The following is a 16168-nucleotide window of genomic DNA, read 5'->3' on the forward strand; positions in this document are numbered from 1 at the left end:
ACACTTTTTAAACACAGCGGCTCCAACTACCGGAGACAAATTCCTTGTGTGTTTTGGACATACTTGGCAAATAAAGATGATTCTGATTCTGATTCTGATTTGAACAAAAAATAATTAGCCCTAAACCTGTAAACACATTCAAACCAATTAAAACATACTTTTAAAACAAGTGTAAAATAGATGTGAGGTGGAAAGGGGGACTTGGGCACATCCATTTCACAGTTCTGAGGACCGGGTTCAAATCCGGCCTCGCCTGTGTGGAGTTTGCCTGTTCTCCCCGTGCCTGCGTGGGTTTTCTCCGGGTACTCCGGTTTCCTCCCACATCCCAAAAAGATGTGTGGGAGGTTGATTGAAGACTCCAAGTTGTCCGATAGGTATGAAGGTGAGTGCAAAACATACACGTGACCCTAGTGAGGATAAGTGGTGTAGAAAATGGATGGATGGACGCTATACACACACAAACCCTTTAATATAATTTCAAACTCATTTTATGTAATTACTCTTAGAAATAAAGGGTTTACAGATGATTTAATTTCAAAGAAATGCACTATAAGTGTGCATGTACACGCACGTGTGAAAGACTTATTAACTTCCATCAACAACCCAGATTAAATTGAACTACTCCCCGATATACAAAGACGTTAATCTTCCAGTCGAGATTTATCACTTCACTAGATCACTTTCACTAGATACAATTAGAAATCATTTTAATCATCGATTAATTGGCTGATTATTTTTCAAGTAATCGATGAATCTTACAAAAAAATATATTTATTTCCATCCTTTTATTTAAACAACAGGCCATGATTTCAAATTGACAGTGCAGAAAATACATAAACGTAGATTGATTATGATTCACTTACTGGTTTGGTCTGTTAAAAAAAAAAAAACAGAAAATGGGTAAAAATGTTTAGCATTGTTTTCCAAAGTACGTTGTAGAAGCAGATGTTTGCAAATGCCTTTTATTTATTTATTAAACATTCATTGGATTGCTTTCATGTAGAACTACAGAAATCTGAGGATATTTACTGTTGAGAGGCTGACATTCAAAGGATTTGGACAACTATAAGTTAAATAAGGTCTCTAAACGATTAATCAATTATAAAAATAGCTGTTGATAAAATTTGATACTAAATTAGTTGTTGAATAATTGTTGCACCTCGAGTATTGAGATGTTTGGAAATAAGCAACTAGTCTCGTTCACAAATGACTACTACCAAAGCACTGTTGACATTTAAACGGTGCAGCTAAAGCACCCTGAAGAAGCCCGTAACTTAATAACGGCCCATAACAAAATAAATTTGCTCTTTTTAAAATATAATAGACCCGTAACGTAATTACTGACCGACAACGTAAGAAAAGTCCTGGACCTACACTATAACGTAATAACTTTTGGCTATTACATTATTGGCCTGGTAAAAAAAATATTATTTGCAAATGTAATAACTGAGCCTACTACCGTAAGAATATACTAATAACACTTTATTTAACTTTTTATTTTTGGATATAGTAGTGAAAGTTCATACTCTCTCCGTCTGTGTCTGTCTCTATCACTCTCCCTCTCTCCATGTATTTGTCAATACAAATTGATGATTAGCATAATCTCTACTCCAAAACCAAATGGTTACATACACTAAATAAAAAGATAGATATGATTTTTTTTATTCACTGTCTGACATGGAATCAGACTAAACCTTTCCTGTTTTAGGTCCATTAGGATTACCAAAATATTTATATTTGCTAAATGCCAGAATAATCAAACAAAGACAAACATTTTCATTACTTACTCAGTCAGAAGTTTACATGCATGTCATTTGTGTTTGGTACCACTGCCTTTAAATTTGAATATCCTTCCACAAGCTTCTCACAATAGTTGGCAAGAATTTTGGCCCCTTCCTCTTGACAGAACTGGTGTAACTCAGCCAAGTTTGTAGGCCACCTTGCTCGCAGATGCCTTTTCAGGTCTGCCCATAAATGATCAATAAGATTGAGATCAGGGCTTTGCGATGGTCACTCTAAAACACTGACTTTGTCACCTTGAAGCAATTTTGTAACCGGTTTGGCCATATGCTTCAGGTCATTGTCCATTTGGAATAACCATTTGTGGCCAAGCTTTAACTTCCTGGCTGATGTTGTAAAATGTTGCTTCAGTATTTCCACATAATGTTCTTTCCTCATGATGCCTTCTATTTTGTGAAGTGCACAAGTCCCTCCTGTAGCAAAACAATCTCACAAAATGATCCTGCCACGTCTGTATTTCAAAGTGAGGATTGTGTTTCTCAGGCTTGCAAACTTCCCTCTTTTTCCTCCAAACATAACGATGCTCATTATAGTCAAACAATCCAATCCAAAGTTTCGTCAGACCACAGGACATGTCTCCAAAAATGAAAGTCTTTGTCCCTGTGTGCATGTGGAAAGTGTAATCTGACTTTTTGAAGTTTCTTTTGGAGTCATGGCTTCTTCCTGGCAGAGTGGCTCTCAACCCATGTCGGTACAGTGCTTGTTTCACTGTGGATAATGGCACACTCTTACCAGCTTCAGCCAGCATCTTCACAAGGTCTTTTGCTTTTGTTCTCGGGTTGACATGCACATCTAGGATCAAAGTACGTTCCTCTCTGGGACACAGAACCTGTCTCCTTTCTGGGCAGTATGATGCCTGGACATTCCCATGGTGATTATACTTGCATATAATTGTTTGACCAGATGAACGTGGCACCTTTACGCATTTGGAAATTCCACTAAAGGATGAACCAGGCTTGTGCAAGCCCACAATTCTCTTCCTGATGTCTTAGCTATTTCTTTTTAACTTTATTTCCACGATTTTACACAAAGAAGCTGCATGTTTACGTGTGCCTTCAAATACATCCACAGTCGTGTCTCTAATTAACTTAAAATTGCTCAATAAACCCTATCAGGGGCTTCCAAATACATGACATCATCTGGGTTTTCCCCAAATTGCAGTACACAGCATTGATAGGTGTTTGAAGGCATAGTAATCTTATTGTATGTAAATTTCTGACTTTGAAGAAAGTAATGAAAAATTGTCTAGAAAATCAATTCTCTTATTATTCCGGCATTTAGCAAATATATGTACATTTGGTAATCCCAGTTGACCTAAAACAGGACAAAAAGCTGATGTATCTTTTTAAATTGTTTATGTATGGTTTCAACTGGCGGCACAGTGGCCGACTGGTTAGAGCGTCAGCCTCACAGTTCTGAGGTGCAGGGTTCAATCCCCGTCCCCGCCTGTGTGGAGTTTGCATGTTCTCCGCGTGCCTGCGTGGGTTTTCTCCAGGCACTCCGGTTTCCTCCCACATCCCAAAAACATGCATGAATTGGAGACTCTAAATTGCCCGTAGGCGTGACTGTGAGTGCGAATGGTTGTCTGTTTGTATGTGCCCTGCGATTGGCTGGCAACCAGTTCAGGGTGTACCCCGCCTCCTGCCCGATGACAGCTGGGATAGGCTCCAGCACGCCCGCGACCCTAGTGACGCTAAGCGGCTCAGAAAATGGATGGATGGTTTCAACTCTAGTGGACATTATAGGTTCAGGACTTTTATTACGTTATGGGCCTATTACATTTAAAAAGGGCAGATGTATTACGTTACGGGCTGTTACTATCTTATGGGCAGTTATTATGTTATGTGCTTCAAGTAATACATTTTTGTACAACAAGCTGGTTAATTGTCGCTTAATCGTTTATTGTTGCACCTCTACACTTTACCATAATCCCTTGACACCAGTTACTACTTTCCTATTTGACAGGGTTTTGGCGCCATCAGGTGGCCACTTAGAGCATTATAGAAAGCAAATGCTCTTTCTATAGGATTGTTGTCTTTGATGGAAAAAGTTGAAGGACAACATGGATGTAGCACTTACGTGTTCAATGAGTTCGCGTATCATGCCGTTCCACTGGCCCTTGTCGTCCTGGGAGCCGTACTTTCCGTCGGGCACCAATCGGATCTCATACGAGAAGCCCAGCACGGAGGCGAGCTCCTTGAGCAAGTCGACGCAGAAGCCTTCAAAGCGGTCGTTCCCGACGAGTGCCTTGTCAGACTTCTTAAGCATGACGTATGGCTCCTCCTGCACATCAGAAGAAAAGAAGCCATGGCGATTGGCGAGGTTGCCCTTTACAATTCAGTTCAGCACATTCGCCTAATTGACGCCAAAGGATCCGAGCGCGTGTCGCTGTTGCACTTAACAGGTAGCGACAGTGGAATCGAGTTGGGAATTTGAATATGGAAAAATCGTTCAGGCGTTTTTAACAGTGATGGATTAGCGGATGCCAATAAAACTCATTTGAATTGCAATGCGATGCCTTGTGTTCTCCAGTTGTGAGTTTTTGCTACTAACTCAGCCTCCTGTCACACTGCTATGCCTTGACCTATATACTGTACCTGGTTCATTTTATGGTCAGGTACTCTCTGACACTCTTTACTAGCCTGTAATATCCTGCATGGCTGCTCATAATTTGGGCAGTGAAAGAACAGGTTGATTAGGAACAGAATGCGGCAATTAAATGGAACATGCCTATGTTGATGACATTTAGGCAAATTAACCTATAATGGAAAATGTTTCCTGCAATAGTTACAGTATACAGCATATGCATGTATAATTTACAAACTGACCTCAAAAGACAAGTGAGTCCTTCTGTCATGAAGGTGAAAACAAAGATACAAAATGTGTTCTTTTAGCCATTTGCATGACATTGACATTATTGGAGCCTGAAAATGACAACATTTGGAAGTGGGTCTCAAAGGTAAAGTTTTTTTAAACAATTGATTATGGTTTCCCACAAAACATACAATCAGGTCCATAAATACTGGAACATGGAAACGATTCTCATCATTTTGGCTCTAAACACCACCAAAACAAACTTTAAATAAAATGAACAAGATGTACAGACTTTTTGCTTTAAATTGCGCGTATTTACATCCAAATGAACAGTGGAGGAATTACAACAGTTGGTATATGTGCCTCCCATTTTTCTAATGGACCAGAAGTAATGAGACACTTTAACAATCATAAATCAAACTTTCACTTTTTAATACTTGATCGGAAATCTTTTGCAGATGCATACGGCCTGAAGTGTGGAATGCAACAGCATCAGCAGATGTTGGATTTAATCCCTGGTAAAGCGCTGCTTCCTGCTTGTTGTTGCTTGGGGCATTTTTCCTACCTGTACTGTAAATGCATGCCTCTCAAGTATTTATTCCTTAAGTAGAGAGTTTTGCTTAGAAAAGCATACCACCTTTATGTTATGTTAGCCATCAAAATCTAAAGCCGTTGGGGCACTGCAATTAGGGCCTCGCTCTAAAACAAATAAGGTGTGAATACTTGATGACAATGCATTTAGAGAGTGGGCGGCAGCCAGCGCTTTTTGCCTCAAACTTCGCCCAAGTTGTCCAATTAAGTTGATCAAAAAAGTTTTGGGGATGTTGAGGGAAGTCATTACCATCTGCTTCGGAGCCTTCCAATTCTTGTTATTCCCCCATGGTTTGGACTCAAATCAAACCGTTTGTAGCAGTCGCCGTCTCGGCACACAGCATGGGCGCACACGGCGGGCCGAGAGGAGGGAGGTGGGCCCATGCGGAGACATTACAGGCAATGGAGTGCAAACAATTAATGTAAGGGGAGAAAACGTATTAAGTGGCTTAATCTCATCGACAAAGTTATTGCTATAAAACTGTCAGCCGACTCGTTCACGCATCAGCGGCGGCGGATTGCAGCAATGTCATTATGCAAAGATGGGAGATTGATATCAAAGTCGAAGATTTTCCCCTGCAAATTGAAACTAGATTGTTTCACGACCTTGAACTAATGACTTGTTGGAAGTATTGAAAATGCAGGGAAACATTTGCTTTATTACTATAATTTTGACACATTCATAACACATACACCCCTGACATTTTTCTTGTAATTTTGCTAATTGTGTACTATTCACTTGAGTTTTGTGTTATACTTCTTCGAAATTGCCACTTTATTGTCGTAAGGTTAGGGGTTTTCATACCATCATTTTTTATTCTCGTAACAGACCTCCTTGTAACATTATAACTTTGTTCTCTAAATATGAGCTTCAGTTTAGACCAATTTTTACCCTTTTATAAAACATTTCACTCCAACATTTTTCTCGTAATTTACTAATTTTATACTTTTGATTTGACAGTTGTGTAATACGTTTTTTTTTTAAAATGTATTCATTTTGTAAGGGTACAATTTTTTTCGTGCTTGTTTAAATGAAGACATTCTCGTAAATTGTGTCTTTTTTATTGTAATTTGGTTTATTCTGATAACAGACTTGATGGTAAAAATATTACATTTTACTGTAGTATATTCCTTATTTTTGAGCATTACGACATTTGTCGACTAATTCAATGGACTTAATTCTTGCAACTTTTGTGATTTCTTTGTAATTTATATGACCCATGCAGTTAATTAATAGCAGGCCCCTAGAAAGAATGAGTGACAGTGATCTTTGTGTGGAAGTGTTTACATTGACTCAAATGATAATTCTGACTTTTTACTCATTATATTCCAAACTTTTTTTCCACATATTTGCAAAACTTTTTTATTATTATAGCATAATTTTGTTTTGCAATTTTTTATTTTTGTGTGTGTGGTTTAATCCTTAAAAAAAATAGCTACGATCCAACTGAATCGATCTGCATTTATGATCAACACATCGCTCAGCAGATATCAAGTGTGATTGTAAAATGTTGTGGATGTGATTTTTGTGTGAAATTGTGTACAGTAGAAATGCTGAGAGTTTTGCCGAATGACCAAGTACGGCCGTCAAATAAATATTTGTAGTTTTTGAAAGATTGAAGAGTACGAGGAGGAACTTGGTCCAACAAAAGAGGAGAATGATCAAAGTCAACTACTGGACGTTGTTTTCAAGCCTCACTTCGATGTGTTACAAAGAGCAGGTTTGTTACTTGTTTAATAGCTCATGATGTAATATTAAAGGGCCCATATTTTTCCAAACCAACCTTTTCTATTATTTGGGATGTAATATTGTTTCTGTGGTTCCTCAGTCAACATGTGAAATACTGAATTAATATCGCGCACGCACTCCTGGGTCCCAGACGTTTTTCTGCCGAGAGGCCTGAAATCAGGTCATTCGAATTTCTCGAGCTTATCTAGCGAAGATCTCTGCCTTCCCTTTCCGCTCCCCGAGCCAGCCCAGTCAACATAATAAAGACGTGCTCTCACAAGTGGGTCTTCTACAGAGAAGCAACCAATTACACAAAAGGAGGCGGTCTTAGCCAAATATGGACAGAATGGATACAAAACTGGGTCAAACAGAAGTAGCTTTCAGAGGGGCCTTTTCTGGACAATCGTATGACAAAACCAAGGTGTTTTTTGTGTGTTGTTTTTTAATGAAATTGACTGCTTCTTGTAATGACCGTATTCGGGCGGGGCATGATGATGTATTTATCATGGCACGTAGATGCGTCCTAAAGAGGTTCACTGGGACATCTGTGCCAGCACCTCCCTGATAGGTCTATTTCAGCCAGAACATACAGTCGCGTGAAGCAAAAGCACAATAAAAGACGGACAAAAGGAATGCAACATTAAGCCGGGGGAGGGATCGTCTTGTTCTTTTCTGCAAGAACATGTTATTATGGAGTCTTACAAAGAGTTCATGGAGCCCCAGTAACTCTCTCTGCTTGTCACGGATAAACGTTAACAACTCAAATGAGCCTTGACTAATTTTGGTTGAAATCAGTATAGCAGGTTTGTTAACTTCAGACTTTTATATCAATGTTTTTTTTTTCCATTCCGTTGTCATTTTTAACAGCGAAGATAAAATATACTGTATGTGCAGCATCAAAAGCCAAAACAGATTCGCTGTTCAGGTCCGCTCGGCCCACACTGGGAGCAGACCAGAGCATACTTGATGTACGACTTGTTGGCGTGTTCATGACACTAGGTTTGTCATATTGTACATCACACCCAATCAAATGTGATTACATTTGCTCAGGTATACAAACGTTACAGTCAAATGCAACTATTAATTAATGTATTACTCAATTTTTAACAGTTTTCCCTTAACACCGACAAACTCCCTTTATGAGACTTTTCCTGCCCAATTCAGAGGTGAGATTGACATTATCAGATGCAATATTTTATGTAATCATGACATGGTTTTAACTATATCTTAGTGTCTGTCTTGACCTGAGGAAACACTGGACAGTTTTGCCCTGGTAAATGCTGAGACACTTGACAAAGTTTTCTCCACAGTGAGCCCTACCAAGTTTTCAGGAGAGTATCCCAATGCCAGTTTTTAACATTGAACATTTTAACATTTTTCGAACAGTTCCACGATCACCTTTTAAGCATTATGAATGGCTCTTTTCAGACGGGTGCCTTCCCTGTGGCTTTTAAAGCAGCAGTGAGTGGTAAGTCCCATTCTGTAGAAGAGCAATTTGGATTTTACCAATCTCAATAACTACCGCTCAGTATCAAACTTGCCATTTTTAAGCAAAATCTTAGAAAGACTTATTTTTATTCAAATAGTTAACTTTTTAGCTAATTGTAATATTTTTGAAAAGTATCAGTCTGGTTTCAGTGAGTGTGAATGGTTGTTTGTTTGTATGTGCCCTGCGATGGGCTGGCCACCAGTTCAGGGTGTACCCCGTCTCCTGCCCGATGATAGCTGGGATAGGCTCCAGCACACCCGCGACCCTTGTGAGGAGAAGCGGCTCAGAAAATGGATGGATGGATGGATGGATGGATAGAAACAATCTTGATTGCCAAAAAATAACTATGTTGGTTCTGCTGGATCTAAGCACCGCCTTTGATGCAGTAGACCGCTCTAATCTGTTCTTTTAAATACACTAAAACATCTGGTTGGCTTCTCTGGTACTCTACATAAAATTTAAGTTGAGATACCTACTGTTTGAAAGTCTACAAAGTACCATGTGGTGTGCCTCAGGGTTCAATTTTAGGTCAGTATATGCTCCCCTTTGTCAGCGTCATCAGGAGACACGGAGTGAGCTTCAACAGTTATGCTGATGACACGCAGCTGTACATCTCCTGTGTCTCCGGATGACACCAGTCCAATGGATACTCTTTTTAACTGTATTTTTTACTTCAAATCCTGGAGGGGAGAGAACTTTCTCCAGCTTAACCAGGACAAAACTGATGTTTTGAACTAAAGTGCGAACATTATCCTTGAATCCCTCATCCAAGTGAAAAATCTGGGAGTTCTTTTCCACTCTGAGCTCACTTTTATCCCACACATTCAAAATTTGACAAAAATATTTTTTTATCACTTGAAGAATATAGCCAGAGTCCGCCCCTTTCTCTCTCGGTCTGGTCAAAGAGCATTGCATGTTTACAATTACTACAGAATTCTGCGGCACGTGTGCTGACGAATACCGAAAAGCGGGAACATATTACACTGATTTTAAAATCACGGCATTGGCTCCCCATGTGTTTTAGGATCGATTTGAAGGTTCTTTATTGGGTTTTAAACGTCTTAATGGTCTTGGGCCTTCTTATCTCTCAGAAGTCCTTTTACCGTATGAACCCTCACGAGCACTGAGATCATGTGGTAGTGACCTTTTAACCATTCCAAATGTCAGGACATACACTCATGGTGAGGCATCGTTTCAGTTTTATGGCCCCCCTCGGTGGAACAGCATGCTAGAGAACCTCAGAGCTGCAGAGAATACTTGTTTTTAAGAATAAGCTGCGGATAAATGGTTGGAGGTGTTGATTTTAAGTCATTTTTGGGGATTGCATTGCATGTATGAAAAGTACGATCTAAATAAAGATTGAGATTGAATGGGAACTTTGACTTGTTAGGTCATGCTCAATAACGTACTATTTGCTCGATATTATGCAACCTAGGAGCTGCGACTATTTTATTTTAATGTGTGTTAGCAAGCTAGATTTTTTTTTTTTTTAAATCTGTACCACAAACTGTAACAATACTGCCTTGTTTTCTAAGAAATTCCTGTTATGACATGCATTGCTAGTCTAACAAAATTACAGCTGGAAAGCCTTTCCATTTATGTATTTGTCATGTTCCATAAGGCTATTCCACACGAAAATTCACAGAACAAGAACATAAAGTAACTGTAACGCTAGTTAGCCTTTGCTAGTTAACTTTAGTAAAGTACTTCTTTTTAGACGCTGGTTATGGAAGCATTTCGACAACATATTGGTAATGCAAAGAACAGTTCGCAATGTGTATTTATATTTCTTTGTTTTGTTGTTGTTGCGTCTCTGTTTTTACGCTTTATCCGGTGCCCTCGAGTTCCCAGAAAGGTGCCTAAAAATGGATAATAATAATAATAATTATTATTATTATTGTGAGTGTTCTTTTGCCTTGATGCGGGCTCCAAATATGATGCTTACCCATGACTAGAACAATGCATGTCAAACTTTTTACACCAAGTAATACCTAAAATAATGTTTAGCACTCCAAGTACCCCATCATGACCAATACTAAAATACAGTAGACAAAGATTTCATTCTTAAAAAAGTATATTTTATATTATTGTAAGCCACTGTAACATTATGCACAGTTGGAATATTAACACTGTGCTTATGCATATGAATTTAAAAAACAACGTTTAACTTTGGCAGTTTCTTTTTTTTGAAGCCACACATTAAGAATCACTGAACAACAGAATTTACAGAAATTTTGCAAAATTTGGTTGTGACTTTTGTTCAAGCAAGATAAACAAATAAACAAACATATCCATGGCGTGCAATGAGTTTTTGACCAAAAATGTTGTGAAAAGGTGCCACTTACGAGGATGGTGGTGATGACCAGTGAGCGGTTGGCCAGCGAATCTGTGATGTTCATCCCTTTTCGCTTGGGCACTTCTGTGATGTTGAGCCCTCCCGATGCACTCCACTTGCCGACCTGCGGCAAATGAAAAGCGTGAGCCGGGGAGCATCCTCGCCGTGCACCGCAACCTCAGTGCAACTAAGTCCACCATTAGCAGCATCATGAGATGATTGCCTATCTTAATTTATAACAGTGTGCTGTATTGAAAAGAACAGTGTAGTTATGTTGTGATCAAATTCATGAATACAAATATTAAACTTGTATTGGTTTATAACAATAATAACAATCGGCGGCACGGTGGGCGACTGGTTAGAGCGTCTGCCTCACAGTCCTGAGGACCGGGGTTCAATCCCCAGCCCCGCCTGTGTGGAGTTTGCATGTTCTCCCTGTGCCTGCGTGGGTTTTCTCCAGCCACTCCGGTTTCCTCCCACATCCCAAAAACATGCATTAATTGGAGACTCTAAATTGCCCGTAGGCGTGACTATGAGTGCAAATGGTTGTTTGTTTCTATGTGCCCTGCGATTGGCTGGCAACCAGTTCAGGATGTACCCCGCCTCCTGCCCGATGACAGCTGGGATAGGCTCCAGCACGCCCGCGACCCTAGTGAGGAGAAGCGGCTCAGAAAATGGATGGATGGATGGTTTATAACAACTAATTCCACAATTGGAGGACATTTTGTCAGCCAATTTAACAACGGAGTCTCAGAACAAATTAAATTCGTAACCCAAGGTTCCACTTTAGTTATGCTTTTTAATTATCTTAATTATCATTATTATCTTGTCTCTCAACATAGATGTAAGCAACACTGTTACTATAACCTTTTCAGCCATCAAGAGGAAGAACTACATGACTCAGCAGAAATGGCATCATCAAGCGAATTGCTCTGACTAACGTAACTCATGTATTTTTCATATTTTTTAATTCAATGTTTTTAGCCGTAAGCAAGTGAGTCACTCAACAGAATCTAACATCGTTACTCATGTTCTGAGAAAAATGCATATGGCTATTGGTTCTCAGTCTGTCCATTTAGAATTGGCTATGACACTGACACTAGACAGTCTTGTGATCTTCTCCGTACAACTACTGTATTTACGATTCCACTCAATTTATCCTCCTCACCCACAGGTTCTTGGATTAATTTAGATGTTTGGGGAAATAAATTTAAGAATAATTTAAGTCTTTTGGGGTATATCTGGTGGTGCATCCCCCAAACATAACAATTCTTTTTCATAGTCTTCTGTTCAAGTCAGCAGAAGTCATTCACTTTCTGACAGCCAGAAGTACCCTGGCGCCTGCTGTTAACAACTATTATGAAAAGGCTCCTGACAAAAGAGAACTACATGAGAGAAAGAAACTGCAAATAGCTTTATGGAAATTATTTTGTCATTGTGCCAAATTACTATTTCGTCATTTCACATGATTAGCAACAAGACTGCGTTTATCTCCCCCCCCCCCCCCCCCCCCCCCTCCAACCCCCAACCTGAAAATCCCGTCTTGAGTGAAAATGACGAGGCCCCACTGCTAAGACCTGATCGTAATTCCGGCGTGAGCTCAAACTCGGGGTAATATTCAATTACAAGGGATTAGCTGAGAAAAGTCCACACCCTAACAGGCTAAAGCCGATTCCACGGCAGGAACAAGATGGAAGGGGAAACGGAAACATGCTGGCGGAGATGTTGATGCTTCATCAAATAATGTCAGGGCTTGCTTCTATTCAGATGACCGTACGCGAGATGAAGATGCTGACGAGAATCGGTTCAAAGCCGGTATTTCCCCAACCCCCCGCCATGCCTTCCTCCAACAGAAGGGTTACTTGATGAAAAGCTTCCGCTATTATATCGTCTTGAGCCTTTAGGGACTACTTGAGCAGATCATAATGGGACTTATCCCTATTTCATATATTCATAATGTATGAAAGCCTTTCTAGTAGTTTGAGGCTGTTACAGTCCGGAGGGTGCTTTGCCTTCACGAATGATAAAAGAACATAAGAAGCTTTTACTTCAACACAGACAAATTTTTTGTTCCATGTATTGTGTTTATACAGCCCACAAGCATCAAACTGCATTTTGGGCATCACCTCAAATTATCATTAAGCGAGGCGGCAATTAACACCCTAATGTGCCCAAATCCAATTTGCTTTATGATCCACTTGCATTTCGAGGAAGCGCCAATTTAGTTCCTTGTTACGGAAGTAAATTATAAGTGTCAACTTAGCATTATTTGTTGCCCACCAAGAGGGAAACTGGCTTTTTCTGATAGTTTGCGAAAACAACATCATGCCATTTTTCCCACAAATTAAAACCGCAGGTGTCTTGATACAATGTCAGTGACATACAGTGGTGGGAAGTCCCAAAGTACAAATAGTTTAGTAGATTTTTCAGAGCGCTGTACTTGACTTCAGTATTTACTTTTATGACATTTGAAAATATATATCTGTACTTTCTGTTCATTACTTTGTCAAAATAAGCATATTTTTTTCAAACTTTTGTTTAGACAAGTCAAAAAGAACATTTCAGATATGCGCAAATACATTCTTCCTATCCACAATTGTCATTTATGATATCTGTCGTTTTGGCTCGGACAAATTATGTCACGTTTGCTGTTTATGTGTATGGGGTTTCTTCAATTCAGCAGATTATCCGCTATGTGAGTTATGGAACTCTGCAAGTGAAATTACAGATGTGTGAGATTAAGATATGGACAACGTTGTTTTAATTTAGTCATAATTCCAGTTCAAGATATATTTAATTCACCTCAGTTTGAGATATCTACATGTCTCTTTTCAGATATCTTGCATTAGGTTTTAACTGGGCAAAATGACATTGCAGATATCTGTAATTCAGATTTGTCTGGGCAAACAGAATTACAGATATCTCTGCCTGTCGTTTTGGCTCACAATCACAATCTTGTCACGGATATGTTGAATGAAAATTCCAACTATTCAAAATCGAATCAAGACTGGTCATGTTAATTCCGTATAGTGCAATTGCTATAGAGGTAAAGTCAACTGCAGTTTAGCTCTTGATTGATTGAGTTGTTGGGGACAGGAAACAGGGACAGCAGCGAGATGGAAGAAGGTGAACCAGGGAGCGTAAACGATAATGATTTGAAATCGCCGTGCTATTGACGTAGGTTTGACAATTGGTGGGTACCCAGCTACTCGACTCAGCTGAACACCAACACGGTATTTACGGGTTTTAATGGAGCCAATCTCAGCCATATATATATATAGGTATACATAGGTTGTGTTTTACAAAAATACTTCACTATATTTATATTTTTTTATATAACTGTGGATGAAATAGCGAAACTTGCATTCATTGTCGCCAGCGATGCTCGTCACGGCTGGTTCAATTCCAATGAATGGGAGAGGATGACGAGGCCAACTTCAAAATATTCCAGTCTCTTTTCATTTTCACCAAGGTCCCCTTTCAAATCACGTTTCCTATTAGTGGGCCGACAATTGCTTCACAATGATAGTAAGATATGAAGAACGCAATGTCGCTACGAAGGCTTGGCCGAGCCCAAGTTTATGGACACCAGTAGATGCTGTGTTATAGACAAATCAGAGCCAAGCTGTTGCCCATATTTAAATTGGGGAAATTGAGCAATCCAATCAGAGCAAAGGTTATTTACATGTTACATATTAATGAGAAATCTGGCTGCTTCAACTAAAAGACCAACTAGAAAAGCTTGAAAAAGGACATTCGGAACATTTCCAACCCCAATTATCTGGCAAACCTGATAAAAGGACAGGATTATGAAAAATTGAAAAATGATGGAAGGGGAATTTTTAGTACATTTCAGAGTTTGTACATACTTCTACTTAATTACAGAGAGTTAATAATTTTGACAACTTTGTGCTTTGGTCAAAAAGCAGCCCGAAAAGAAAGAAGTACACAACATTTGTCACCCTCTCTAAACAGCCCTTTTCAAAGCAGAACGTTTTAGGTTGGTTGTCCTGTCTCATGCAAATGAGCCCCTGCTAACCCCACCCTCCTCTACTGTAGGGTGTGTCATGACAACTACTGAGCGTGAACCCTGAGAAAACCTGGTTTGAACCAGAGTTAGAAGAAGAAGAAAAGACTGAGTTGATCTCTCTAAGTTGGTAGGTACATCAGTAAAGTTCATACAGGCTTTTCGGGGTGTGGTGGTTTTTACCTTTTCTAGTCCATCCTCCTTCAGACTTATGATGTCCAGGTCAAAATCTGTACGCAATCCAGTTGTCTTGTTGAACGAGAGTCTCCCAGTCAATCCATCCCAGTGAGACTGAAAAATAAGATACATTCCTTTACAACCATGTTGACCAACAGTCTGTCTAAGAAAGGTATTCCCAAATTGTGGTGTGTGTTAAAAAACATTCACCAAAAAAAAAAAAATGTCATTAAAAACACAACTTCATGCTATTTCCAATGTCTTCTATGACCTAGAAAATGTTCCACCGCAGCTTTAATGTGTATCTGATTTCCAAGATAGTGAAACATTGATGTGGCGGGTTTCAGTCCAGGTTTAGAATTTCAAATTAGGGTTTCAAGCCTGAGATGTGGTTTGAAAACAAGGGGGAGGGTTTTAAATGACAGATGCAAGCATGGGTTATGGTTTCAAATAAGGGTTTCAAGCATGCGTTACAGTTTCTAAAAAGTGTTAAGAGTTTCAAGCCAGTGTTAGGGTTTCAAATTATGGTCTATAGCCAGGGTTAGGGTTTCAAACAAATGTTAGGATATCAAAATTGGTTTTCAAGCCGGGGTTAGAGTTGTAAGTCAGGATTTCACATTAGGGTTTCAAAATAGGGATTCTAGGCAGGGTTAGGTTTTAAAAATCGTGCTTTGTGGCAAAGTCAGGGTTTATAATGAGTTAAGGTTTTAATCAAGGGATTGAAGCCCGGGTAACAGTTTCTAAGAAGGGTTAGGGTTTCAAGTCAGTCTGAGGGTTAGGGTTTCAAATGCTTTTTAAAAGTTAATGTCACCCACACAATTGAATACTATTCATGCTAACACACTCACAAGTGTAACATCGAAACAAGTGTACAACATCAAGTTGAAAAATATGCTCAGAAAGAGCCAAAAATATCAAGTTATGACACAGGGTCGGACATTTCTTCCTCCTTAAACATCATAAGGTCACGTGATCTTGTTACTTTTATGTACATGTAATTAAACTGGTAAAATGTGACAACCTTTGTACTAACATTCAATATATAACAACTGCCACTACCAACAAACCATGCATTTAGCACATGCCGTGTATCTAACAGTTAATTCACACCGGCGCCGCACTCGCCGAGCAAAACGCGCACAGCCATGGATACCATTCAGGCTGCATTTGCGTCTTTTTGTTAATTACGATCGACATCCGATGCGG

At 39.4% G+C, this 16168-nt stretch overlaps 1 protein-coding gene across 1 annotated transcript in view; it reads right to left on the reverse strand.

Moving 5' to 3' along the window:
• Window positions 1–16168, reverse strand: part of grik3 (glutamate ionotropic receptor kainate type subunit 3) — a 145240-nt gene that overhangs the window by 32106 nt on the left and 96966 nt on the right. The window contains 3 exon segments of the mRNA XM_061674081.1: window positions 3880–4083; window positions 10769–10882; window positions 14969–15076. Of these exon segments, the coding sequence (XP_061530065.1) occupies window positions 3880–4083; window positions 10769–10882; window positions 14969–15076 (426 nt within the window).

Source organism: Phycodurus eques, chromosome 4, assembly GCF_024500275.1.
Source record: "Phycodurus eques isolate BA_2022a chromosome 4, UOR_Pequ_1.1, whole genome shotgun sequence".
Taxonomy (NCBI): domain Eukaryota; kingdom Metazoa; phylum Chordata; class Actinopteri; order Syngnathiformes; family Syngnathidae; genus Phycodurus; species Phycodurus eques.